The sequence below is a fragment of the Acanthaster planci genome, linkage group LG10 (assembly GCF_054643075.1).
Source record: "Acanthaster planci isolate LZ-2023a linkage group LG10, COTS_SCS, whole genome shotgun sequence".
Lineage (NCBI taxonomy): Eukaryota > Metazoa > Echinodermata > Asteroidea > Valvatida > Acanthasteridae > Acanthaster > Acanthaster planci.
Genome location: NC_141786.1, coordinates 18,545,108 through 18,572,503, shown reverse-complemented (window position 1 = coordinate 18,572,503; position 27,396 = coordinate 18,545,108). Strand labels below are relative to the sequence as shown.

Below are 27,396 nucleotides of genomic sequence, written 5' to 3'. Positions count from 1 at the left end.
TCGCACCAATCACAACGCGTGAAATCTGTCGACCCTTTCGAAACGCGCATTGAATCGACAGATTTTGTGCATTGTGATTGGTCAACGTGCTGCAAACTCTGAGGGACACTCTTGTGAAACGCCCGTATTGAGGTCCAAGGAGGGGAAGAATAGACCACGTGTGGAATAAACCAGTTCAGTTCTGCATAACGGAAAGGTCTTTCGGGAACAAATTTAAGTTCCCAAATAGCCTCAATTTGGGCAGTGCACTGTTGGAATACCGAGCTGCAGCTGGCTCATTAATCAACGAAAGAAACCTATTAGACACACGAAAATGATCAGTTTGAAGGTGCATAGCAATAAAGCCCGATAGAGAATGTTGCAAACTCAAACAGTGAGCTGTCCTTTAATATGATTAAACATCCAATAATCCAATGTGCTCTCATTACGTGCAACAACCAGGAGATGTGGTTACAAGTTGATGTTTTGAAAACTTTTTGTAAATATTCTTTAACAATCTTAACTAGGCCTAAATGTGGAAAAAAGAAAGACTGTTATTGAATCATGTTTGTCCAGAGAGGAGACAAGAAAAGTATTGATAAAAATCACGAAAGGCAAAGCCTTTACAGATTTGTGAAATTTCACTTTATGTTGGTAAAATAATTCATGGAAGAGGGCACAGATGTTGGAGAGTGAACCTGTGGCCTTTTTGGGTTGCAAATACAAATTCGTATTGATGTTCTGGAGAACTCTGGCTTTTTTTAGCAATCAACGATCAATGAGGAAAATTTACATTTGCGAAATAAAAGCAGGGCGAAATCTACCCAAGTTTCAGCAGTCAAATAATTATACAATATACTAAGTTCAAAGGCCAAAAGATTTACAAGGGCTAACGTAAACCTTGGTAGGTGGTAACACCTACAGAAAATAAAGCAATAATAAGTTACACTCGCATTTCTCATAAATCCACATACATTCAAAATTTGTGTCTGCTCATAAAAATATTAAGTTCAACAAATTAGCAAACATTTCGAATATACACTAAAATAAGTGACCAAACCTTGCCTTCAATCAAAAGTGTTTTTGCAGGACTTACACCACAGGCGCAAAAGTTAGCAGCTGTCAAACGGCCAAACAACTAAATCAAACATAATTCTATTTATAACAGACCGATTACGCCAGCTTAGTCACGTAGCCTATGGATATCAAATATTAACAAAGTGCTTCATAGATACCATTTACCAAAAATAAAGCAGACGGTAAAGGTACCGTACGCAGACTATACTGCTGTGCTGGGTACTAAACCGTATCGTTTGTGAACTACAATCAAAACACACGTTGCTGTAGGGTTGATACCCATTATAGGTCACGTGATTTAGTTGGCTCAATCGGTCTATTGAGACGCAATTCTCACTATCAAGCATAATACTGAACACATCGGTCATACCATGATACAAGTTCCACATAACTGTTCAAAAACCCGTATGTGTAATGAACACTTTAAAACATCCGAAACTCACACAAACTTAAGTGCTGAAGTATCGGGCTCCCCAAAAGAATGACTGTGATTCCAGCAAACAAGGACGTCGAAATAAGATAACAACTGAACGAAGGTGACGAACTGCAAAGCTAAGAGCTTAGGCTGAGTTCGGGCGGCTTGTTCCCGTATGTTCACGAACAGGTCGATTTGTTGTTCGTGGGTCGGCCGCTCGAACGCCGGGAACAAACAACTGGTTATTACAAGCAACATGCAACATGGCGGCCTCCATGTACGTGTACGTTATTCGAGAGTTGAGGTTTGGATGGGCTGAATTCTTTTCTACATAAACAGGAACATTCATTTCTGTGTATTGGAAAATAATTAATGTTAATTTTGCAAAACTTCCCATTGTCTACATGGTCTATGGCTTTGGAAGCCATCTCTCTACTTTTTGCAGCTGTTAAAAAATCAAAATCTCACGAGTTTTTCCGTGTATTCCTGTCAAACCCTGACCAGGAGCTGGTGTGTGATCCTGTTCCGAGAACAGTCTTCTTGAGTCGAATTCCTGCCGGTCGAGCGTGAGAACAAGAAACCCGTGTCAAGAAGAGGCCGCCCGAACTCGACCTTAGGTGCAGGGATATTCTTATGGAAACACGCCCTCAGGGGCTCACGGAGCACTATAGGAACTTCTTTATATAGCAACTTTGGTTAAGTGACTGAAGCACACTTTACGTTTAGGAGCTTGGCTACAGAAAATGGTTAGCACATGAACTTTTAGCTTGGGAGTATGACACACGCATATCAATGAAAAAACAAACAATCAAAGTAAGCAATCAATCGACAACATTTGTAGAATGGCAGCATGTAACACATAAACATGGTGTGGATCAAGCATAGTGAAGAGGAATTGTAGACGTATACACTACACTAGGACAATAAACACAGCCTTTAAGGTGCAACCACTATGCAGTACCATGCCTTAAACGTGGTGCAATTAAAGTAAGTATATAAACTGTGATTATGCGCAGTAACGCCCAACAAATATATATAGAGGCATTGCGTGGTAGCCATCTTGCAGGGCAGTTCTTTCGTTCCACATTGAAACCTCCTTTTTGCATACCCTGTGGAACAAAAGTACTGGTCTGCGAGATGGTAGCCATGCCAACCCAGGATGGGGCATGGTTAAGTCATATTTTCACTCGGAGAGGTAGACAAGGTGTCACAGCTACTCGGTGTGTTTGGATCACTTGGTCTTGCGTCCAGTTCAACGGACACGTCTCCTTGCGGGACGGAGGGTTTCCTTGACCCAAGATGGTGGCAAATGCAGGTCCGGTAGGCCTCGCGCATCTGCGCTAGCTTCTCCCACCAGAGCTTGCTCACGTTGTCCCTAAGGAGGAAGATGAGAGAGACGAAGGCACCGTGCAGGCTGCCGAAGATGACCGAAATGTACCAGATGGCGGGCTCAAAGACTATATTGGCCACGATGAAAAACGTCCACGTTACCCCAGTGACAATGCCCACCTGCCAAAAACGGAAGTAATAAAACCTAATGTTACATTTAAATGGCTATCTGCCTTGAACAGAAGCACCGCCGATCGGTGTTGGGGGTGTTCATTTGGTTGGTATAGCGATGTGACTGCGCAATGCTTAAGCTTCAAAGTCGTTCGTGAACCAGCGATGACGTGAGCAGTTACCACCGAAGGAGATTCTCGTTGCTAGGAAAACTGCGCCCGCTCTCCCTCCAGCTCATGGTCATTACTCATTGGATAATTGTGTGCAAGAACAAGAACAGAAACAATTTAAAAGTGACGTTTAAAACTAACAGGGAGTCTCATCTCGAATAACATATGTTGTCCTAATTTGTACTATACCTTTTCGGTAGAAAAATCTACACAGTTCAGAAAATTGGTAAAACGTACCGTCTACGTTCCTTATGAATTTGCCATTCCAAACACCACAAAGCCTGTGTTTATTACTTACTTTACAAGTTTCCAAATTGGTCTTTATTGTTATCTTTGATTTGCATAAAACTTAATAATTTCAGACATTCTGCTATCGAATTAAAGGGTTAATTAATAATAAACTCTAAAGCACTCTTTAGCTCACTGAAATTGGAATCTCAAATCTCAAGTTGGGAGTTTGGCCGGTAATCTTACCTTGAAGCAGAGTGCAATGGTTGTCTTTATACTCTCCTGCCCCACGTGTGCCACGGCGAGTCTGTAATGGTTCGCAATTAGCGTGTAGCTCATGTAGAGGAAAACTGCAAAATTGACCATAATTGCCAACAAAACTGGCAATCCGAACACCACATACAATTGTACCAACCCGACGATCCAGCAGTTCCCGCCGCCGTACTGAAACAATTCTGGATTGTTTTCACCGACCCTTGACGCTATAAAGCAACACAACACGGTAACTGCCGGTAAGCCCCAAGCGAATATCGACAGTTTGACCACCTTCCAGTCATTCAATCCACCCTGTCGAGCTTGCTGAGCTGGCCTTAAATTGGACTTGAGATTGTACGCCAAGTCACAAGCGAAGACACTCATCCAGGAGAAGACAGCCAGCCACGAGAAATGCAGCATCGCGCCTCGGAGTTCGCAGAGCCAAGATTGAGGATCCCGCGCAACAAACATAAGAAAGAGCTGAGAGACGAGCAGCGCCCCCATGAGGTTCATGATGATTTTACCAGGGGTATTACGCAGACTTGGGAACGTACTATACGTCAAAAAGGTGAGGACAAGACCAACTACGGAGCATAAAGTGCCTATGTAACTGACGTAAGCCAGAGTGTGAGACCATTCTACCCGACACACTCGAGCTGTACCGTCCGGTAAAAGCCAATAACTGCCAGCGGTAAAAAGAAGACCCGAATCAGTCTGAATGATGGTGCCTCCATCGGTAGATCGGTAGAAATCTTCCGGATACAATGTGATCAGAGAGCAGCCAGGACTTCCCGCCAACGGATTGCAAAGAGTAACCCACTCTCGTTTAGAAACAATAGCCTTGCCGACCTCGAAGAAGTACTCTGTTTCGTGCATGAAATCGTGTTTGTCGTAAATGAATCCACTGATGTTGACGCTGAAAGCACCGTCCAGGAAAAATGTGCCTGCGAAGCTGATGTTGTCTAACATAAAGCCCTGACAGATTTCTTTTGTTTGGGGCTGATTCGAAGCTACAAGAACCATCGATGAAGCATTACAAGCGAAGTTGACGGGGTCTGTAACATTGGACAAAATCAGGTCTAGAGAACTTTGAATGTGACCTGCCCGAGCAAAGTTGGTAAAGATAATCATAGTGCGACGTCGTTTGTCAGAGCTGTCTGCCTTTTCGATATCTTGGAATTTCCACAAAGATTCGCTGCTTTCAGATATCTCGTCGTTGTTCGCCGAGATAAAATCCGTCAGACAGTCATCGGAGGGTTTCGGTCGTCTTGGCAACGTACCTTTCACCTGTTCGGTGGAACAGGAGCCCGATACCTCGTCGAGAGCCTGGCCGTCAGTGCATACCAGATCTCGGCAGACACCTTGGAAAGGGTCATATAGCTGCCATCGACTGCAGTTCGTTAACAGCTGGGGAGAGGAGGAGGTTCTGTGGAAGAAGCCCTGGTTCTTTACACTGTGTACCGTGCGAAGCCTCAAGTCAAAGAGAAGGGTGAAGGACAGAGCTGGTTCAAATCTGTGGTTTTGTCCCTTCGACACCTTGCATCGCAGATCTTCAATATCGACAGAGCCAACAGATCTACGACTGCAATTGAAGCAGTGGACGTTCTTATAGACGATGTCCATATCTCTGTGGAAGAGTAGGGAGGTGTGGTTTTCACAGAGTTGGATTTGTTCGACAGGGGCAGTCGTGTTGGACGGGCAGGTATCAATGACACCAGGGTAGCATCGATGAGGGTCGTACGGCATGGAAGCTGGAGGCTGCACGCGAAACTCTGTACATGTGTCGTAATCTGGTTTGCCGCCTTGTACAACCAGCAACGTCTCTCCCGCAGCTGGTTGGCAGTTCCAAAGTTCCACTGACCAAGAACGCAGCTCGTGTTCCTCGTTGCCGTGGCAGAGGGCGCAGAACACGTTCTTGAAGACAATGTCACCTGGACCGTTGACGAACATTGTCAGAACCTTTTCCTGCCGTGAAAGAGTGATGTTCTCACATCGACTCTTGATGGCGTCCTCTTTCCAGCTAGGAGGACACCGACTGACCACCATGAAGTTGTTGTAGAAGGAATTGACATCAATGGGTGACACGCAGCCGAGGTAATCAGAGTACTGGGAGCGGAGTATCTGATGCAAGCGAATATCTGGTGACGTACTGACGCAGTTGATCCAGTAGTCTTCGCAGCAGTCGTCGTAGAGGATGCATTGTGGGTCGCATCGGCAGGACTCTCTTGGTTTGTCAAATGTGGCGCCCTCCCTATCCAGGCAACGAACCGAACAACTCGTTTGTGATTCGGGGCAAACTGTGCCATCACCTGTAGTGTTGGGGGTACCGGAAAATCATTAAAAACTGTGGAACTGAAGCAACCACGTACAAAATAGTAACAAACGTAATGACGCGCGAAATAATGTGCTTCAACGCACGTGTCCTCCAGTATGAAGTCATACCAACGAACTGCAACATCTTTATCAATGCGTCCGAAGTGACCAGACGCATAATGCGATCAATGCGTCCGAAGTGACCAGACGCATAATGTGTGATGACTGAGCTCCATTGGACCAGTGGCATTAAAACTTATGCAGCAAAACTTAGCACAAGAAACGGAGCAGAGCTTATATGACAATCCACTCTAACTAGACTTGCTCTCAGGTTTTTCTCAGACGAAAAACAGCGAGCTTACAGCGGATGGTTTGGCCGGTGCTTGAGAACTCATCTGTGTGCCTGTGCCACGCTCAAACAGTCTGAAACGTATATTTGAGGCCGAGTGCATAAATTCTAAATTTAACATCATAAAGTTTTAGCCATTTGTGGTTCATGGCCTGACGTATAGGCCCGCGTGCATTGAGCTCGTAAGTAGAAAACAGGTTGATAGTTGTTTGACGTACCTGTCTTAGAAAAAAGACCGCCTTGTAAGAACGGTCAAGCTGATTGGGGTAAAAAATACAAATATTACACTGCATTACTTTAAAATGGGACTTAAATTACAGGTTCAACGCAGAAGAAAAATGTATGTGGGAGAAAGTGTTGGGGGGACGCATATTCCGCCATCGGCTATTCAGACTGGTTTCTATATGATCGTTTGTAACGGAGACGGCCCGAAAGACGCCAAGACGCAGACGTCAAGAGACGCTGTTCGACGTCACTCCACCCAAAAAGGCGTCCGAAACTCCGACAATTTTCGAAAAAAATTCTTTTTAGGTGGTAATATTGGCTCTTGAAGCCAAACTGATACTCCAGTTTGATGTAATTTGTTAATGGTCAGCCATTTTGTTGACGATTGGGGCTGCATAATTTATGCAAGCAACAAGGAGAAAACGGACAAATATGGTATTAAGCAAGAGAAACATTGTTGTACACCCGTCATGCCCGCGTGCGTGTTTGTAAAGGCCCCTCAGAGACTTAACGATGACAGTCGGCAGAGTTGAACTAGGTAAACTTAGCCGATCTGTCTGGAGCTGGTTTGCGTTTGTGGCGACATATCCGTTTGACGTTTCCATTTGTCTGCGTTAGTTTACGTCTTGATTGCGTTGCTCTCTGCGTTTTTCACGTCGATATGAAAACCACGCTTATAGACTAATCCGATGAAACGCAATAATTGCGCTAGCACCGCACTCACTTTCTTCAGTTTGACACGAGCGTGCATTTCAGCAAATCACGACACTCTATTGGTTGAAGTGGCATGCAGCGCGCGTAGAAACTTTCCACCAGCGCTGTGCCACTCCAGTAATTGGGAACAGCTTTTGTAATAGTTAAAGTTTTTCTCCTTTTTTTTTTCTTTTTCCGCAAAGGGGCACTTTGGCAATTATTTTAAGTCCGATCAACTTCAAACTTGGTATAGGAAATAACCAAAATCAGAAGATGTCCTGCGAAACTGTTTGTAATCGTGACGTCATCAGGGATCACGTGACCTCAATTCAAAAGTTCATTCTTTACAGTCTAATAACTAGTAAACTGTGCGACCGATTTAGGTCAAATTTGGTATGCGCTAAGCCAGGGACGTGTTATAGATGAAAATTGATATCTTGACCTCATGTGACTTCTACTTCTGCTTTGACTGGAAATTGTATTTTAACACACAAATCGTCATATCTCATGCACTATACGTTCAATTGCAGTGATAATTTGTTTTTAGTTATATATACCACTTTGGCAATTATTTGTAATCCAATTGATTGCAAACCTATGATAGTCATTGGCAGTCATCAAAAGACAATAACAAACATTTTGGGAACAGCTATGTGTTTGTTCACAAACACCACCTCTAGTTGTTTCTGTTTTTGGTTGTCGAATTACAGTATATGAATAGCAACACTCATGAATGCACCCTCTACATTTAAATATCAACAACCAATTCAGATTTAACTAAACGTGATAGCTGTATGGAGCAACGACAGTAAAATAACTGTTCACTGAGCAGAATGACAGCTGATGACTCCGTGTACGGTGTAAACATTTCCGGATTGCTTGGGCCACTGTGTTGAAAGGCGATCACTGTAAAAGCCAATCGTGTTGCAATTTTTAATTGCGTGATATCTAATTTCAAAGGAAAATCAATCAGGTTCTACTTTAGTTTTGGTCAGTGAGTCTGCTCTCTTATGTTTTGGAAACATAGATGTATGATATCATTTGAATATTTTAACTTGTGAGGTTAATAAATGCGGGAATGAAGCATAATTAATAATACAATTTCAATTTGATTTTGATCCCGACTATACAGTAAAACGTTCGTGAGTCTTTCTTTATTTTATTTTATCTCTATTGTTTGACTATAGCTAGTGGGATTGGTTTGTGAATAAAAAAATATAATAAATGCAATTACCTCTAAACAATCACGCCAAAGCAGCTCAGAATGCTTCGCGTTGAATCAACACAATAGGGACAACTGGAAAGAGAAGGAACGGCGCACTGCGATAGATAACCACACCGAAATAAACACTTGTGCTAGACTGCCCGGAATTTTGTGCCTGTAGGTCGACGCAAAATGTCACCCTTACAAAGGAGCTCGAAAAAACAAACAAACGATGAAACCTTGCCGTGGGAGATCCGACGAAACCTTGATGGCCCGGCTGATAACATGAACCAGATTTAGAAAATGCTAGGCTGGTAACATTTACCAGATTTGGAAAATGCTGCAGACATATAATTAATTCAGAGCTCTGGAAGTGTCATCTGACATGTTGAGATCCTGACATAGTTTTCCTCGGGATGGCGATATAATAAAGGCAAGATACCGACATCCTGAGATTATTTCTTACAGGTCGACAACGTCGTAAAAGTTGGATAGCACTTCCAGAGCTCCGTAGAGAAAGATCAAGAGGAACGATAACGTAAACGTAAGTGACGCTTGATTATTTAGTGGGGAAATTGTCGACAGAAGATGCAATTAGATTAGTTAACATAATCTGCACCAAACAGTTCCATAACGCTATTTTGGTTTCGGTTATTTCCTTGAACAAATTCTTTTCTGTGTGAATGATTTCTGTGAGTAATTAGAATCCATTTTGTCATCCACCATCAGTCCTAAGTTTTGAAATGGCTTTATTGGGCCGTTTTAGATAGTGATTACATGTACTGTGTCAACAGTTTAAAATCTCCAATTTTCATTTTAGTTTTGGCATAGTTCAGAAAACTTTAGAATGCATCGTTTCCTCTCACGTACGCCTTTTGGCCTGAAGTCTGATTGAACTTTTGAATAAACGCAATAACATTGCATTTTTTCGTAGGAACTTGCCTTATTGTCACGCTGGCCTGGCGAAGCCAGAACAGCCCAATCCAGCCATTTTGAAACCTGACAAGGATCTCAGAATGTTTGTCAGACAAAAAGTAATTATTTTGCACAATGAAACATAAATAACGCGCTGGGTCTCGGAACATGAGCTTCACAAGTATTATGAGGACAAGTCTCTGGTGTAAATGTATGAAACGTTTTGACTGCAACCGTATCCAAGACTATAAATCGATCAATCAAATTTCCGGTCCAGTTGGTCGCTGGCGGTTCAAGAACAAGATGACGACTGATCTAGTTAGCTTTGTAAAGCCTACATTTTATTTAATATTTTTTTAATTTTTCCGACTGCTAAGTAGGTCTATAGGCCTACGACACAGCCTGCTAGAAAGCTCTGACTAGTGATAAGGCCAAGTAAATAAGGAATATGGAGGTCAAAAGCTATATACAATCAAACGACTAAACGACAAGGTTAAAATGTCAAATTTCCCCCTAAATTTAAAGGAAAGTTGGTAAGGTCCAAAACAGACCGAAAGCCTAAAACAACGCAAGGAAAAATGTGAGTTCGAGTTTTCGGAAAACTGATAGACAAATTACTTGTGGTACGAAATCGAGGAGGAAATTCACCCCATAGTCCTTTGACAATTGACCCCGACGAAAGCGTAGCGTAGGTGTATGACGCTAGCTCAAAACTGAGGTGTGGAAACTTACATTGAACAAAATATGCCACGGCAGTAATCAGAAGAACACGCTTGGCCAGGTGGCGTGTAGACCCGTCGCGACTCCGGCCCATGGCTGGCGGGTTATGGGCCTACGGGTTAGGTCTCTCGATGGGCGAAACCTGTTTTCCTCCTAGCTTGTCAGAGATAAAGTGACCATTAGTACCCCACACGTGGGACAGTTAAGATAGCAGTGACAGGTGACTGGCACATGATATGGCATTTGAAGCTCAGAAAACGAGGTCCAAGTGGTGACTTTCAGCGGAACCATGAGGTAATTTCCAGGAGACGTGCATCGTGATTGGACAATCATCAATGACGCAATGTGCTATAATTGCTGCTCATTCGCTCTAAGTTACGTATAATAGGTAAACGTTCCTCAAACGGCTAGTGACAGCAGACATACCGGTCCCTTTTCAAGGTATTGCGCGTGCTCAGAACTTGTACCCATGCTCAGAACAACGCGCCAGTTTGTTTGTTGCCACCATGCCAAGCGTCTTAAAGTCTCCCATTGTTTTCGTTTTATGTACCACATTATGTATTTCCAACAAGGGCAGATCTACGAGCAACGTTGGCCCTGCCTCCCACAAAGAAATTTAAAACGAAAAATAAGAGAAAGGTGATTTTTCGCCTCTATCACATTTCTGCTTCTAAAAAACGCGTGCACGTAAAACGCCCTAAAACATAGCCTTAGCCCTCAAAAAGGCCATAAAAGGTTACACGAAAAAATCCACAAATCTCTCACCTTGGGAATTTGTTTTTAGATCCGCCCTTGTTTTCCAAATTTCGATTTCGACTCGGTCAGGAGTAATACGTTTGATTTCAAAAAATTACTGTAAGAAATATAATACCTGACTCCAGACTTTTTTTCACTCCAATTTGTAGCTTAATAGCCGCGCTGAACGTTAAGTTCCGCCTATATTAGGCACACTGATTTTAAGCCAGAAGCCAACGCCCCGGTGAATTCCACATTTGGAGAATACACCCTTCATGAAATAAGGATAGCCCTGTGTGGTACGCTTGGGCGCTACGGAACTCCAGGAGTGCCGCACAACTTGAACCCCTGATAAATATGGCACGGCAGAGGATTTTATCACAAGACGACGACATTACTGGAACCAAGATGTTGACATCCAGTATAATAACATTCATGACGGAATAACAAAACAGGATCTCAACCTCGAACTTGGGATATGTTACAAAGAATATTGGCAACTACATGTATTTGGTTGTTTGTTTCTTTGGAATTTCTTTCTCATTCTCAACTTGATGAAACTGATGCATTGTTCAAGTGGCACCTATTTTGTGCAATTGATTTTTTTTTTACAAAAAGACAGCTTCAGTTGATCTTGTGCAATTAACATAACATAAAACAATTTATAAAACTGTGCTAATCGGATTTACCTCTGTAGCATTAACCAAGGATGCCCTAGTTTCCCTAACATATTACAAAACAGAACTCTATTCAGTTCAGTGTCCTCATTCTGTAGGCTCTCGCCATGATCACGCGTTACATGGTGTTGAATAGTGTAAACAGCATTTTGACTGTTGTGGTAAATCCGAACGGACAGAACCACAAACAGTGGTCAATAGGGATTATCCCCGCAACACACCATCAGATTTAATGAAGTCTTCAGTTTCGAGAAAAAATTGCATTCAGGTTTAACATATAACAAAGACAAAACAATATCTGTCAATAATTGCAATGGAGAGAATTCAAACTTGGGGGGGTCTAATAAGCTGTATTTCAGGAACTCCAGGGTGTCAGTTCCAGAACACCGTACATAGCCATGCACGGAAATCAATAATCAACTGTAATTAAGGAACTGACGTCAGAGTTATGAAAACCAAACCTTTTCTGGTTTCGATTTTAATGAGCTGCTATGATTCCTATTGCTTGAAAATTTACCTCGTAATTTTGTCATCGGTTCCTCAATTACAAGCGTCATTAGACAACACGACCCAGGGGGTGAGGGTGTTGGGTCAGGAAGAAAGGGGTTATATGAAAACTGGCATGTGCGTGACGCAAGGAGTTCATCCGGGCCTGATATCATAGAGGGTCCTCATCAGCATCGATTTTTTTTTCAGATGGAAACAAAATGGTTAGCACGGGCCGGTTACATGACAAATGGCCATGTTAAAGTACTTGCAAATTGCTTGAGGCGTTGGTTCTCTGCTCATTCCTGCACGGCACTACTCTCCTCAGCAATGGTGTTTGTATCATCTGCGACGAGTATCGTTGGTCCCTGTCTCAGCACAGGATGGAATGGACAAGGTACACAAGGCGCAGTGTCTACAGAAGATTTGGCCCTGATGAGACGAGCCGATGGCAAGTCTCGACGTTTCGAACAGTAATCTGTTCTGAAGAACTGTTCCTCTTCATGAAACTACAGGAAGTTCAGTTCCTCACTCTTTAAGAAACTGATGACGATAGAAAGCACAGTGATCGAAACGTCGAGACCCTTTTTTCCACTACTAACTCTTCTCCCAACAACACATCTTCTTCAAAGCGGCTGCCTCCACAGTGCACCCACAAACACACTTCTCCGCCAAGCAAAGCTTCAAACAACGCTTAAACTGGTGGTTTTTTTATCGGAATAAGCTTGAGAAAGTCTGAAACCACTTTGTCTGAGGCCAAATTTTAAAAAAGGGAAAAAAAGTTCCGATTGATGAACTGTCACTCCATCTAATAGGTTATATAGGAGCTTATATATTTAACTGATGAGCATTTTGCTGGAAACAAAATGTCAAACTCTGCGTGCGGGAACGCAACAATTATCGACATTGCTAATAGAAACAAACCAACTGGGTGGGGAAACACAAGCGGAGCTCTGAGCCAAGAAACTTCCTTTTGTCTTTAGTCTGCCTAAAGATGGATTAACTGTACGATTTAGTGAATATGTTTTCCCATTTGCACTTTAAACGACGATCCTGCTGCCCGCATTTGGTGCTTCCATTTGGAACAAGACAATATGGAGCCATCATAATTTCCACGCGGGATCCGACACAAATATTGTCCGACTGTAGACAGAATATGCTCCATACTGCACATCAACATAGCATATGAGGAAATCTGAGTCTTATTTATTACCTTCATAAAATATTTTTGATATTTAATTCATTTAAAATATAATTGGAATGAATTCCATCAAATAAAATAATAATTCCATATGTATAAAAGACAACGGTAATAGAATTGTATTATAGCACATTACTGTCGAATTAGGGAGCCAGGTTGGCCTTCTATCTTCATAGGTAAGCTCAAATCCCTTTCTCACTGAGTGGGTTGATTTTTTTAAATGTTTTTTACTTTAATTAAAATCGTCATCACCATCCCAATTTTTTTTTCTTTCTTGCGGCATTACATCAAGTCTGTGCGCTTACAACATTCCTGGCATACTGTGGCCAGACAATAATTCGGCAAACATTTTATGGTGGTATAAAAGGAACATATCAGTCGTGACAGAGCAAAATCCAGATTTTTTGTCTAAACCATTCATTACAAAACGAAATTTGCACAGTTGATTATAGGGTCAGGAAATGGATTGATTTTAAATTTCAGAAATTCACGATACACCTTTCTTTAATATTCTTACCTCCCTGAGGTAATGCCAATGTAGAAAGGAGACAATATGTCCATTAATTTTTAAAAACCTTTTGAAACCCTACAGAGTGAACTGCTGGTATCAAAGTTTAATGAGGAAAGCTTCTAAACACTCCAGGCTCATTAGTTAATTGGACCCGTATTAAACTCAGATCATCAAGTGACCTGTCAGATCTGACACCCCTAGGAGTAATGACGCACGCCTTGGGCATGTGCAGTAATCAATTAGTGGCAATTCAAGGTCCTGGCTCTAGGGTTGGGGAATGGAATTTTTTTTTTCGAAAATGACTGTCTAGTTACTTTTATGGGTGGAAGAACCTGCCCTCCCCACAGAGGTGGTAGTACCCTTTCTGAAACGCTGGCCCTTGTAATTAAAAAAAATGGGCAACATGCCTTGGGGGGGGGGAAGCAATGTGCCCCTCCCCCTATGGATAGGCTAACTGCTAATGATGCCTGGCCTCATTAGAATGAAACTGGATCGATGAGACCTCACAAGCTTGCCTTTGATGGCATTAAATTCTCCGGATCGAGTTTGACGTTGGTGGTACTATTTCCAACATTCCCATCCCCCGGATATTCCACTGCTAACGATGCCCGTCCTCATTCGAATGAACCTGGATTGATGAGACCTTACAAGCTTGCCTTCATTGCCAATACTTTCTCCGGGTCGAGTTTGATGTTGGTGCCAATTAGGACGTGCTTGTTTTCTCCTGTGAGGATTTTGTCGTAATCAGCGTTGTATGGCAGGCCTACAAACAGGAAACGGACCATAGAACACCTTGTCAGTAATTGCAGGTAGGCCTAATCTGTTTTGCTTGCCCCTTTTTTTCACCATACAAGGTCGCAGAATTGGAAAAATGACAAGAAAAATGATCCCCTGCTGGCAGGAATACTTGCAATACTTGGAAAGAATAATGGAATAAAGAGAAAATAATTGGTAAAAACACCTCAACCTTTTCTGTACACGTCTGATGTGGCATTTTGAAGGGGACAGTGGCCATGATAATGTGTTTCCTATTTTAACAAGATTTACCTTTTTCTTCTCCTTCAACTTGTCATTTTCATGAAGGTGGAAAGTTGAAAATAAAGTGGGAGGATACCTTCTTGCTAATCTTTTTTGATTCTGAACCAAGGAATCGAATCTAGAAGTTACAGATCGTAATTTGTATGCTGTTCATATGTTGAGAGTTGACAATATTGTCTAATCAGATATGATTGACAGGTGTTACTAATGATTTGGCAGAAATACTGCGGGACATCCATGTATGTATCCGATTATATTTTACAATGAACGGATCCGACACAGACGTATGGAAGAGCCTAAGTGACTGCTGATATATTACGGCTGTTTGACCCATGGGCATGAGTTAAAGAGCACCTCTACGGAAAACATGTTTTCTCTGATTTTATCAAATTACGGAAGCATCCAAATCAAACTCAGTGTCAATTGTCTTCAGAGCTCAACTATAACAAGATGAATAGGACTTTTTTTCTGTTCATGCTACGATGCGCATTCAGAATGTAGACTGCTTGTTGCCATTGTTTGGCATGCATAAGGGTTTATCCACTACCAACGCAGGGAGAGGGTTCCCCTTGTTCTCTCCTCAATGACGCAATCTACATTCAGAATTCACATCTTGGCATGAACAGAAAAAAAGCCCTTTTTAGCTTGTTATAGTTGAGCTCTGAAGACAAATGATACTGCGTTCAATTGGGATGCTTCCATATTTATTTGAACAGATAAAATCAGAGAAAATATGTTTCACTTAGAGGTGCTCTTTCAGAGGAAATATTGAGCTTACCTAGTTGTGAGGACAGGAAAGCCAGTGTTGCATGCAGGTTAAGCTCCATGGCGAGTGTAGGATCCAGACTGCCGGCAAAATGCAGCAGTCTGGCCGCGGACGGCCGGAAGAGAACCGCAAAATCCGTCTGACTCTGATGTGTCGTTCCACTGCAAATAACAAGGCACTTCAATAGTATGGCGGTACTTGGGTAATATTTACCTCCAACACAGGTTATTCGAAGTGATGCACACCACCTACAGATTGCCAGGGAGAGGCCCTATTTGCAATGCATTGTGGGAAAACATTTGAAAAACTTTTTGTGCCGACTGCGGTATACGTGGGGAACTTGAAATTGTTCCACTGTGTTTTGACTGGCTTGCAGATTCCGTAATGTGTAGAGTATCCCTGTTGATTAATGGTGTTTTGGTGAGGCACAGAATGCAAAGATCACACATTTCCTCAAACTGCCTACCAACATTCGCTCAAATGGTAATCATGGCGAGGCGGATATTTTTTTGTCAATAGTAAACGTGAAAAATGACTTTTCCATGACAAACTCTAGGTGGCGCACTGTATTGTGGATTACCCGTATTAAGGGGTTTACTGAATCCACCATATATTCATCACACTGTAAAGTAGACATTGTTCGAGAGCTCATGGGTGGGGCTAGAACCCCTGCCTTCCTGCTGACATAAGTTTTTTGGGGGCCACCTGATTCCATGAGTTCTACCCAGAATATTCTTCTGGGGTTGTCTTCCCTGTATCAAACTATATTGTACATATTGGCTCCTCTAGAGATTCCTTCAGGCTGACGAGGTACTAGTGTCTAGGTACATGTACTACAGTCTCTAGGTACACGTACTAAAGTCTCTAGGTACTAGTCTGTAGGTACACGTACTATAGTGTCTAGGTACTAGTCTGTAGGTACACGTACTATAGTGTCTAGGTACTAGTCTGTAGGTACACGTACTATAGTGTCTAGGTACTAGTCTGTAGGTACACATACTATAGTGTGTAGGTACTAGTCTCTAGGTACATGTACTATAGTCTCTAGGTACTAGTCTCTAGGTACATGTACTATAGTCTCTAGGTACTAGTCTCGAGGTACTAGTCTCTAATTTATTATTTTTCATTTGATTTGAGGAATCCTAACTTCTCTCACCAGAAATAAAGGTCAAAACGAGTCATGTTCTGCCAAGACTGAGAGAATTTACCGTATCGTTATCATTCTTCTATCATTGGTTGGCTCATCGAACTCGGGCACCAATCGGATCATGCGGGCCACGTTGGCAGGCCAGTGGAACTTCTCTGTGTTGATCAAGAGCACTGGTTGGTGGATATCGGCATACGTGGACTTGTCCACAGGAAAAAGCCATGCATCCAAGGCCACACTACATCTGTGGCAATAGATGAATGAAGTTATTCGCCAAGTCACTTTGAGGGACTCAATATTTAAATATTTGTCTTTCCATTTGAGTGTGTGGTGGTGACTCATTGAGTTTTGGTAGAATTCTGTGCCTTAGATAGCTTGGAGTCCAGCTGATGTACTTTCCTCATCGGTGATTTACTCTCCTAGTCCATGTGAGATTAAACCTCACAGAAAGTTACAAAAGAAAAACTCGAAAGAAGAGTAATTTGAAATGTTGAGCATGTTACTCATAAAAACTTGACATATGCTTTCAGAATGCAATTATGGACAGTTCAGCCATTCCTATTGGTCAAGAGCCCGACATGCAGCTGGTCTTGAACAGGTGATAAAGCACCGGCTGGAAGTGTGCCACCTCAAGCAGCCCAGATTTGGACGAAACTATTTTACTCCCTATAATGGGAAATAAGTGCCTATTATTGTTGGGCCTCTCACAATCCAAGATAACTTACTTGAATCGTTTGTCTTGAGATAACGTCAACAAGGCCGTGGCGGCTCCAAACGAGTGGCCGCATACTGCTACTTTGTCGCTGTCCAATTTGCCCTGCAATGAGAATGCGTGTAACAGATTTGAAGTTGGGAAATGCTATTAAGACTTTAGGGGGAGGGGTAGTTTGATAAAGTAATGCTTTTTTCTTCACACCTTATTCAACTGATGGACCCGTTTTGTAAATAACAAGAGAAAAACAGGGAAAGACCTAGCCCCATAAATGTGACAAAGGCATAAAACCAACAGTTCTGCTTGCAGTTAAAGGAACCTTCCTAATTCTATGGCTGTGACCCTAAAATTGATATCGGCTTTAGTTCACACCCCACTTTGGAAAATTGCGGATCTGCTCCTGATTTGTGCCTACCACCAGCGAAGTTGCATGTACACGTATCTGGGGACTGACGATTCTGACACTAAATAAGGGAATAAATATGTGCTTGGCTGGTCTTCAACATTCCTAGATCAGGAGATTGGACAGTGATACATGTAAATGCCAGAGCTCACGGTGAGGGACGTCATTAGCATCCGTTGTCAGAAGTTGCTTCAGTAACATCTTGGGGTCATTTTGACACCAAATTTATGAAAATCTGCACAAGCAAACCTTGAGCAAAGCCAAATTTTCTGAGACGGGCCAGCCAAAATTGCCTCCTTTTCTGTGATGTGCTCCATGCATGTGGGCAAACACTCCTGTAGCCTTAAACTTGGAGTGGAAACTCCACGTCTGCATGATGAGTTTCTTTACATGCATGCCAAGTTTGAAAAAGATAAACATGGGACAACTGATTTTTCATTTAGGGGGAAGGGCAGAATCCAACACTCACCAGCTGTGAGATGATCCCCACCAAAAAAATTAGATCTTTTAGATTTCAATGCCAAACTGAGGAGTGGTTAGAGATACATTGGTAGGAGGCAGGAAGGGTGCAGTCTGTCCACAACTTGAAACTAATAAGCTTTCACTGGTTCCCCTACCTTAAACATGCTTCCGTCAAATTTATCATTGAGTGCATTGACAACTGGCTCCCCGCTGTTCATCTTCAAGAGCAGATCCAATGCCCGTGTGCACTCCTCAGCACGCTGGCTCAGCTGTTTGTACATAAGGAGAAGGAAATCAAAGGTCACCATGAAACTAGCAGGATCATGTTTTGCCCAGGTATTTAACAAAGGCAAGGTCATTCAGTCAGGAGTATTACCACATATGGGCATAGTGACCTTTCCCCTTGTCCCTACTGACAATGTTTCGGAGTTCATTGCTAAAATACAGTCATATTAATCCAACTTCAACGTCGTCTCAAGTTGGCAGCAATGAATATCTGATTGCATCAGTACAAATCTCTTTTAGAACGTGCAGATGATGTCTATAATGGCATTTCATTTGCACAGCCAATCAAATTTTGGCAAATGGAACTTTTCGGTGTCCTTGTTTAATACGCTCCAACATTTAAGAAAATCAACTTGTGTCATGGGACCACCCACAATCCTTTGCAGGCTCCTAAAACGGGCCTTGTGATTGGTCAGATTGCATGAGATTTGCGATGCATAACCATACAAATTTACTCTGTCCATGAGCAATTGGTCATGTCCAAATTGTCTGACAGAGGTGGGCAATGTCGAGCCCATCTCCGGAAAATCTATTCGATGAAGTAACAAATCTGCCCAAATTCCAGATTTTAGACAATTTTAGTTTTTTTTAATATTCTGGTGACAATTTAGCTTATGTGATTTCAAAAATTTGAGAAACGAAATACACAGTTTTGTTGACTATGCTCATTACACCAAGCGACCTACATAAAAGTTATCTGCTGACTCAGTGTTGGGTTTTGACGAATCTCACTAGAACTTTTCACTTGTAAAGGCTCTGAGATTTGCATTCTGACGAAATGAAAAAATCAAAGTCCTGAAATGTACATGTATAAACACACTTGCGCTGTGTACAACAATACGGCACCTTACATGTACATATGCGATCTAGAATTGCCATTTTGATGAAGTGATGTTTATCTTTACAAATTAACCCTCCTATGGTTTTACAGCACAAATGTGCACAAATACCCACAGTCACTGGTGAGCATGTAGTTTCTATATGGAACTCAAACATGCACAGGTTCAGTGTGTACACAGTAGGTTGTCAGCACAAAATGACCCAGGGTGTTTTGTGCAGTCCTCTTCACTGCATTTGGTTTACTGCACAATGATGCACATGAAACAGTGAAGCACAGTCGTTGGGCAGCACAAAAGTGCAATCTGATATTCCTGTGAGGGACAGTGCACAACACAACACAGCTGTGCTTCTTTAAGGTGTTTACCAAGTGACCCAAAGAGTGACTTCAGCATAGGAGGGTTAATGAAATCCGAGAAAGTTTCTCGGCTTTTCAACTTATGTTTAAATGGTTCAGAGTCAATAATGAGAAAGGTGCATTGAAGCCTCACCTGATTATTTCTGATCTCAAAGTCGTCTCCTTCCACCAGAAGGATAGGTATCCACTCCTGGACCCGGCCTCCAGAGGGCGCTTTGCAGTCGCTCTCATCTTCTGTGACATCTTTGATGACGTAGGTGGCACAGGCCGACTTATCTCTGGGATAAAAGAAAGCCGGTAATTTCACAACACAACAAAATAAATAAACTCCCCAGGTCTTTTTGGTCAAATGCACACTCAAAACTGCAAACTCGCTCAACTACGTATCTCCATATGTACATGTAACAAGAATACCGGTGACTCAAAATAGTGCACCTCCAAGAGTTTGCAACATGTCGGCCAATCACAACGTGTGAAATCTGTCAACCTACTGTGCCTTTGGAAAGGGTCGACAGATTTTGCAAGTTGTGATTGGTCAACGTGCTGCAAACTCTTGGAGGCGCACAACTGTGAATTGCCAGTATTGATACAGCCTCAATCCCCCAAAATCCTCCGTTATTTGCTCCGTGGAGGGGTGGTCACTCTTTCAATCTTTCAAATCCTCTAGCAATAATTTGTTAACATCTTGAGGCAGAGTTAATGACATCAAACAGCTGTGCAGATGACCCGTATCGTTTACAATGTACATGTATGCACAAGTTTTCCCAAGACCTTGGCACAATGCCTCAATCCTTTCAAAATCATCCATGCTTTGAAGCCTTTTTTTGGAAAATGACGAGGGACAGATTCCCTCCCCCAAGGAACTCGGCTGTGCCATGCCAAATTGTTTTGAATCTTGGCATGTAAATACAAACACTCCTTAGCATTACAAATGTAATGACCTCAATCAGACATCGATGTGATTTTGTTGTTAAGGTCATTTGAAATTCATGGCTACATGCATGCCAGATTGCCTGCACTGAGCACTGCAGTGGCAATAATATACAAGCACGCTGCATGAGAACACGTTTGATCTTTTGCCAAGGTGGTGTCAAATTGACCGCAAAGGGTTGCTCTGAAAGGCTCTGAACTTCTAAACAAAAATGTACTGTGGCAATACCGGAGAAGCTGTAGTGGAGGGCGGATTCCCCCCCCCCGCGACTCTTTTAGGGTTCAAATTCATTAAAAATTCTTTTTGAAGGGCCAGATCTTGTCAATGCCAGAAGGGAGCATGACAGGATGGGGAGAGGAATCTCCAAAGGTCCAAGCTGTCCTGTGTCCAAGTGTTTTGAACTTAGCAAGCATGGAAAAGGCTTTTACTCCAAATGCATCAACGAATTAATTGTTGCTGTAGGCCTAACTTAAAATGGTTTTATTGATGTCCACTTTTGTATTTAAACTTCACACACCTCATGTGTGTTAGCCTGCTTGCACTGAACCCTAGTCAATGGAAAAATTAACTTTTTGACCAACCTGTCAAGCAAATACTACACGTAAATATGGGCAGTTTGTGAAAGCATTGTGTTTAATTACAATACAAAGCTCGTATAAAATTACTGTTCGTATGTAGACATTGTTAGAAAATCGCCTGAGGCCTGGCCTTTCTTTAAAAATATGCATCGCAACGACATGAGGGAAAAGGTTGAAGGACGGATGGAGTTCAACCTGAAAATATAGTTTTACCTATGCTCGACAGCTCCAACGATGAATCCGTGAGATGCCAGCTCCACACATATGGAGGAGTAGGTTGTCCGACACGCCGAGAGACCATGCGAGAATATCACAACGGGGAAGGGTGTGTTGGACTTAGCAAGCGGTGCATTCTCAATGGCTGGGATCTTGAAACTTTCTGTGGAACGTTCAGGCCATAAAAACGAAAATACAAATTGAGAACACAGATCTGGGAAACCAGTATTTTCATGAACTGTCTATGGAGATGCATGCAAATGCAACGGGCCAAGCAAAAAAGCCCTGTCTAATCTGGGTTTTGTATTAAAGGTAGGGTCATAGTTTGATTTTTGTTCAGGTTATGGTAGCATTTTCCCAGTGTCGAGGATGGGGCCTATCAATGCAAAGTCTTTCTGAACTTCTTGAAGGATCTGGAGTTAGGGATTTCTATTTAGAAACAGTATTGCCCAAATGAAAGAAAAAATAAACAACAAAGAAAAGCAATAATTCATGTCAAAAAGTACTGCAAAGATTTTTCATTTCTGCTATTGGTCCCCCATGACTCCTCCTCACAGCAACCTTCAGATCAATTCAGTCAACTCAACCTTCACACCTTGCCAACTTTCCTCAAGATCACACGAAGGAAATCACACATTTCCAGATCTCGTGTCTGACGAGTACATGTAGCGCCGCTGGCCTGTAATCACCAGGGGCCAATTTCATAGAGCAGAATTAGCTTAAGCATAAAAAAACCTTGCTTAATAAACAAAGATTACCAGCTCAAACTCTATGTGATTGTCATGTTAACCAAAAGAGAAGTAAATACCATTCCAAAACATTAGGTACATGACAAAAATTTCGGCTGGTAACCTGATTTGTCAAGCAAGACTTTTCACACTTCAACAAATATGTCTGCTTAAGCAGCGCTATGAAATTGGCCTGTGTAGCTAAAAAGAGGACTGAGGAACATACCCTACCGTACCAATCCCTGACCAACGTATCTACACAATGTACACATGAAGAATTCAGTTACATTGTACATGTTCTGATGCATACATGTCCATTAGGTTCACTGAACTCCCTCCCGAGACCTTTAAGCTAGAATGCAACGGCAGTCCCACAAATCCTCCGATGGTCTCCATGTACATGGAACAAAAAAGTGGGTCCTGCCTCAAATCTTCCAAAATCCTCTGTAACTTCTAACATTTACTCCTGCAGAGGGGTGCCCACTGCCTCAGTCACTCAAAATCCTCCGGCAATTTTTGTCATTATGCTGACAGAATGCGAGTGGTACCCTGGAGCAGCGGGGATGATTTCACTGTAGGCCTGATGGATCTATGCAAGGCCGAGCACATCCTCAAGGTCCAGTCCAAGACACTGACAGCTAGAGTGCATCTTTCAAAACAAGACTTTGGGAGCACTGGTGGCAGAAGTGGGAGTGGGGAGCAGCGCCCCAGCCCACTTTTTTGAGAGGGGGGAGCATGACCCCACTTCTTTATAGGTCCTAAAATGGGGTGGGGCGGGGCTTCATGAATTGGCCTATTACTGTACTGGCTGATGCCCGATGGTCTCACAATTGGCCCCCACTTTGAAAATCATTCCACCACCAGTGCTTGTGGAGGTTAGGATTGAAATACAGGAATACAGAAGGGGCTTTGGCCTTCATGTTATGTTGCATTCTGGGATTTTTATGACCTTGGATCCAACCTTGCAATGTGAGTAAAACCAGTTCACTAGCATGACCAATTCTAACAAGGGAGCCACACGCTCCCGCACCGTAGTTGTGGGGACATACACGTACTCTTAACATTTCACCTGTTTTGTGGGACCAAAAACATTGTGAGGACTCAGAAATGTCCCCACAACTCAGTTCAAAGGTTTTCCCTAAAAAAAAAGAACTTGTCCCCTGAACGTGGTGAATGCCTACCCACATGTACGCACCCATACACATACTAAAATACATGTACATGTGAAAATACCTGTGAGGAACGTCAGCAAGGAGGCTGTTACTGAGGCTGCGCGCTTGTAGCCCGCGTAGCTCACAAAACCCTCTGCGTACTCCCTGCTTGGAAGCCACGCTGCGTAGGCCGATGAATCGCTGGCAATGCTGGCTTTCGGGGAAGCAGCTGGATAAAACAGGCGCAGGAAACTCCTGCAATCAAAATCAATGCAAGGGGCAGAGGTAAAGATAATGTTTTTAGAGGGCTCAGCCCTTAAAGACCCAGGTTTTTCAAACCTTTTCGCAGCAGTAGGTGGATGGAATCCTAGCCGACGGAGATGTCTTTTCCCAAGACAGATGGCCACCAACCCTGACCTGTCTCAGATCTTCTGTAATTGTCTTAACTGTGCCTTACAAAATTCTCAAAGGAAAAGTCCACCTTTTCAATCGTTTTCCTGACAGCAGGTCAAATTCTCCACTTTCCTCTGGAAACACCACATCTGCCTTGATCCCTGATGTATGGCAGGTGCCTGTACATGTTCTACAGTATGACGCTGGGGCACTTTTGCCAAGTACCGGTAAAAAAGAACAAAAGCTTGTCGTCTTGTTTGTTTAAGGGAAGAGGTCTTGCTTTTTTTTCAGCAGAGTTTGGTGCAGCTCACAAAATGGGTTACCACCAACAGACCTTTTCCTGTGATGTCATGATCATGCGGGACCGCGATGTGTTGTGATGGTAATGAGTGCACAGTACTGTGACGGTAATCTACATGTACATTTAGTTACATGTACATTTAGTTACATGTACATTTAGTTACATGTACATTTAGTTACATGTACATTTAGTTACATGTACATTTAGTTACATGTACATTTAGTTACATGTACATTTAGTCACGCAGGTAAAAAAAGTCTACTGTCAGTGGCAGAACTTTGTCAACTTTGATCTGCTGTTTGCTCAACAAGACAAGCATCTCTGAAAAAATGTGAAAAGTATCAAAGTGCATAAATGTATACCACAGAAATGGAAGAAAACCCTTAACTCTCCCTGCTGAGAAATTTGACTATGTGTAAGTCTGCACACTCTGCATCAAATGACAGCATGGCATTCAAAGTAATACATGTATCTGCAGATGGAAAAACCTCACTTCTCCAAATAAGTGACCCAGCATGCATCATTAATGGCACTTTTTCTATCCAATACAACTTTGTGCAATTGTAATTTGGGTTGGATTTAGCAACAGTTTTGAAAGCTACAGAGCAACCATGTCACACGAGGAATTTGGCTGGACTGTACATGTAACTGGGTAAAAATGGCCAAAACAATTCACACTTAATAACCCCTTCCCACCAGGAACTGTCCACAGCCTGGCTTTGTGTGAGGATTAGTGCATACCACACATACAGTCTATTCACCATGCAGCTGCTGGTTCAATGGGGCCTGCTGATGGACAGAGCTTTGCATACTGGGCATACCGCAGCCCAGCAGTCACGGTCAAAGAATCCCAGAGCGGTTAATGAAATTGTGACTCATGAAGACCCATGAAAAGAGTTTGCATGTTTGGTCCTCCAAAAAGCAAGAACTCCTTTTAATAAATTTCAAATGGTTCAGTGTTTTGTCCTGTTTTTGTGATCATTTTTTGACACTTTTGGGGTTCGGTGCAGGGTTGCAATTTACATACATTATGGAGTACTAAAAAACACCTGTTTATTTTCTTAAAGCACTAGTATGACCCACCTACATGTAAGTCAAAAACCATCAAAAAGAAACACAGTTACCATGGTTACCAGGACTTACATACATACATGTTAACAGTGGCCTAGAGCTCACCCGTGGATGGTGGTATCACACATTATATCCATGCAGCCAACGGAGTACTTGCCATGCCCTGGCAATATGCCAGCATCTGCACTTTTTGTAAATGGCCACATGATGACGGCAGCGAAGTGACGATTCAACAATGTCCAATCACAGAGACGGAAGTGCATGCGTTAATTGCTTATTCTTCACAGCTGTGAACCTTTTTAATGAAATCAGTAAATTGGGAGAAATGAACTCACATGTACATGTATATCTTTTTTATCAATGAATGTACAGTAGTCATACTTTACATCTTGCTTTGAAAAGTGACCTTTAATATTCAAAGAATTCATATCCATGTGGGGAGTCAGGTTGGCAAAGTAGTTCTTTCCTCGCCTCCCACCTCTTGTGGCCCGGGTTCAACTCCCGGCCCGGTCCACATGCAGATTGGGTTTCAGTCCCTACCTGACTCCGTGGGTTTTACCCAGCAAATACTTCTGGGGTTTTCCTCCCGCCTCTAAAACTGTAACTGCTTCTTTTGTCTCCTCTTTACTGATGTCAGAGAATGTGGGTTGTTTGGTGGCTGCCAGAGGTGACCTTGTATGCCATCGGCTCAACCATTCATAGTTCCACCCTGAATGTCTTCACTGTGCAGCACATTTGAACATATCTATATGAAATTTGCGCTTCATAAATGACAAAATTATTATTCATTATTACCTGGCTTGCTTGGACATCACTTGATGTATAGAACTACCGGTACATGTATGGCATGTACAGAGAAAATGGACAAAATGAGAGCAGCCAGAAAGAGGCGTCGCTGTACGCGATGTGTGCGCTGGTCATGCCAGCTTGCGTACTTATAGACAGGTACATGTACATCATACATTTCTAAGGGTAATCTGGTGACTCAATGCAGACAATCGGCAAACCAAGTTCAACTTTGCAACCATGGAGGCAAGAAAGCTCCATGTTACAACTGCCGCTACACACGACACATGTATGATGTAGGCCTACAGCATGCAAAAAGGGACAAATTTCTATCACAATTTCCTATTTAAAAAAATGAGTTTCTAAATGAACCCTCACTCATTTATTCATGTCCCTCTCAATCATGTCGTGGGCCATGACAACCAGAATCACTCACCTTTTGTTTTAGGCCTAACTTGCACAGTTGTAAGTTAATGAAGTTACAGCAGAGTCACAACGCAGGACTTCGCTTCATGACCAAACATTCCAAAGCCTAGGTACTTTGCAGAGTGCGATTAGAACAGCTGCAGTTCTCCAACTTGGTCTAAGGGGCACTTCGTGACTTTGTTGGCCGCACCTGTCATTGTCAGTGTCACATGCGCCGGCAGTCGGAAGACAGTTTTACGCTTGTCACCCCACGAAACCACAGCTCACATTCAACCAACTTTGCCAGCCGGACATGACATTGCATAATCTCTTGGGGGCGCTACAGACTTTGGTCAAAATTAATGGCCAAATTCCATAGTCAACAAAATTTATTAATGTCAAACAAGAAACAATCACGGAAAAAACTCAAATCAAAGCTCAGTTCCTCATCTGGGAATTTCCTTTCCTTTTTTTTAATGACTTGACCGCTGACTTTTGATTCTAGATAAAAGACTCTCACCCCGTAGCAACCACCTAAGTTTTGAGGAAGCTTCATCGCCACTTGGGCAATTTATGCCTGATTTAAATCATGGACCGAGATGAGGCGATCACTAGTGTTCTTATTCCTCCATGTTAAAATAGAGTGGTGTTAGGCAGGGGCGTGGCTAGGATTTTACTAAGTGGGGGAGGGCAAAAAGGGGGCACCAGCATCTTTTTGGGGGGGCACTACCTTTCAGTGGTGCAGGTTTTTTTGCGGAAAAGCTTTGTTAGCCATGTTCAATATCTGTTTTTTAGTGGGAGAACCTGGAAGGGGGGGGCACCCCCGGGTATGCCACTAGTGTTAGGGTCCGTCTTGCCCCAATATTTGCATAGAATTAAGTTTACCATAGACGGAGAACCTGGGGGCGGGGTATAACTTTCGACTTTTTGGCCAGGGGGATTACACAATCATCCCTCCTTCAAGTCGCTGACTTTATGCGCACACATAATTGAACTTAGAGGCGTGGCCTAGGACCACTATGCCATGTTCGGTGTCACGCACTCTCTCCCCTTACAAGGATGATCTTTTAAAAATCTCCGCCCACAAAGCTAATTCCAGTCCAGCTAAATTTCATCATTCTTAACATTTCCCAAATTATCCAATCCACGTGCCACAAAATGCTCGAGGACTAAAC

At 42.6% G+C, this 27,396-nt stretch overlaps 2 protein-coding genes across 4 annotated transcripts in view; both read right to left on the bottom strand.

Moving 5' to 3' along the window:
• Positions 1 to 346: 346 nt before the first annotated feature.
• Positions 347 to 10,353, bottom strand: LOC147797925 (uncharacterized). Its single transcript, XM_087142871.1, has 3 exons — positions 10,056 to 10,353; positions 3,616 to 5,933; positions 347 to 2,980 (listed from the first exon to the last, which is right to left on the bottom strand). The coding sequence occupies exons 1-3, from the start codon at positions 10,135 to 10,137 to the stop codon at positions 2,642 to 2,644; spliced, it is 2,739 nt and encodes a 912-aa protein (XP_086998997.1). The 5' UTR covers positions 10,138 to 10,353; the 3' UTR covers positions 347 to 2,641.
• A 2,767-nt stretch (positions 10,354 to 13,120) lies between these two features.
• LOC110989458 (platelet-activating factor acetylhydrolase-like) overlaps positions 13,121 to 27,396 on the bottom strand; it is a 68,312-nt gene continuing 54,036 nt past the window's right edge. The window contains exons 1-10 of one of the 3 annotated variants that reach the window (XM_022253847.2): positions 26,253 to 26,540; positions 25,136 to 25,325; positions 23,348 to 23,520; positions 21,384 to 21,549; positions 19,795 to 19,939; positions 18,337 to 18,450; positions 17,330 to 17,421; positions 16,666 to 16,848; positions 15,470 to 15,618; positions 13,121 to 14,416 (exon numbers count right to left, since the gene is read on the bottom strand). In XM_022253847.2, coding sequence (XP_022109539.2) covers positions 14,298 to 14,416; positions 15,470 to 15,618; positions 16,666 to 16,848; positions 17,330 to 17,421; positions 18,337 to 18,450; positions 19,795 to 19,939; positions 21,384 to 21,549; positions 23,348 to 23,520; positions 25,136 to 25,293 — 1,299 coding nt within the window. In that variant the 5' untranslated portion in view covers positions 25,294 to 25,325; positions 26,253 to 26,540 and the 3' untranslated portion in view covers positions 13,121 to 14,297. Of the gene's footprint in view, positions 14,417 to 15,469; positions 15,619 to 16,665; positions 16,849 to 17,329; positions 17,422 to 18,336; positions 18,451 to 19,794; positions 19,940 to 21,383; positions 21,550 to 23,347; positions 23,521 to 25,135; positions 25,326 to 26,252; positions 26,541 to 27,396 lie in introns of those variants that run through there. The other 2 variants (XM_087141891.1, XM_087141890.1) reach the window with 2 other exon arrangements.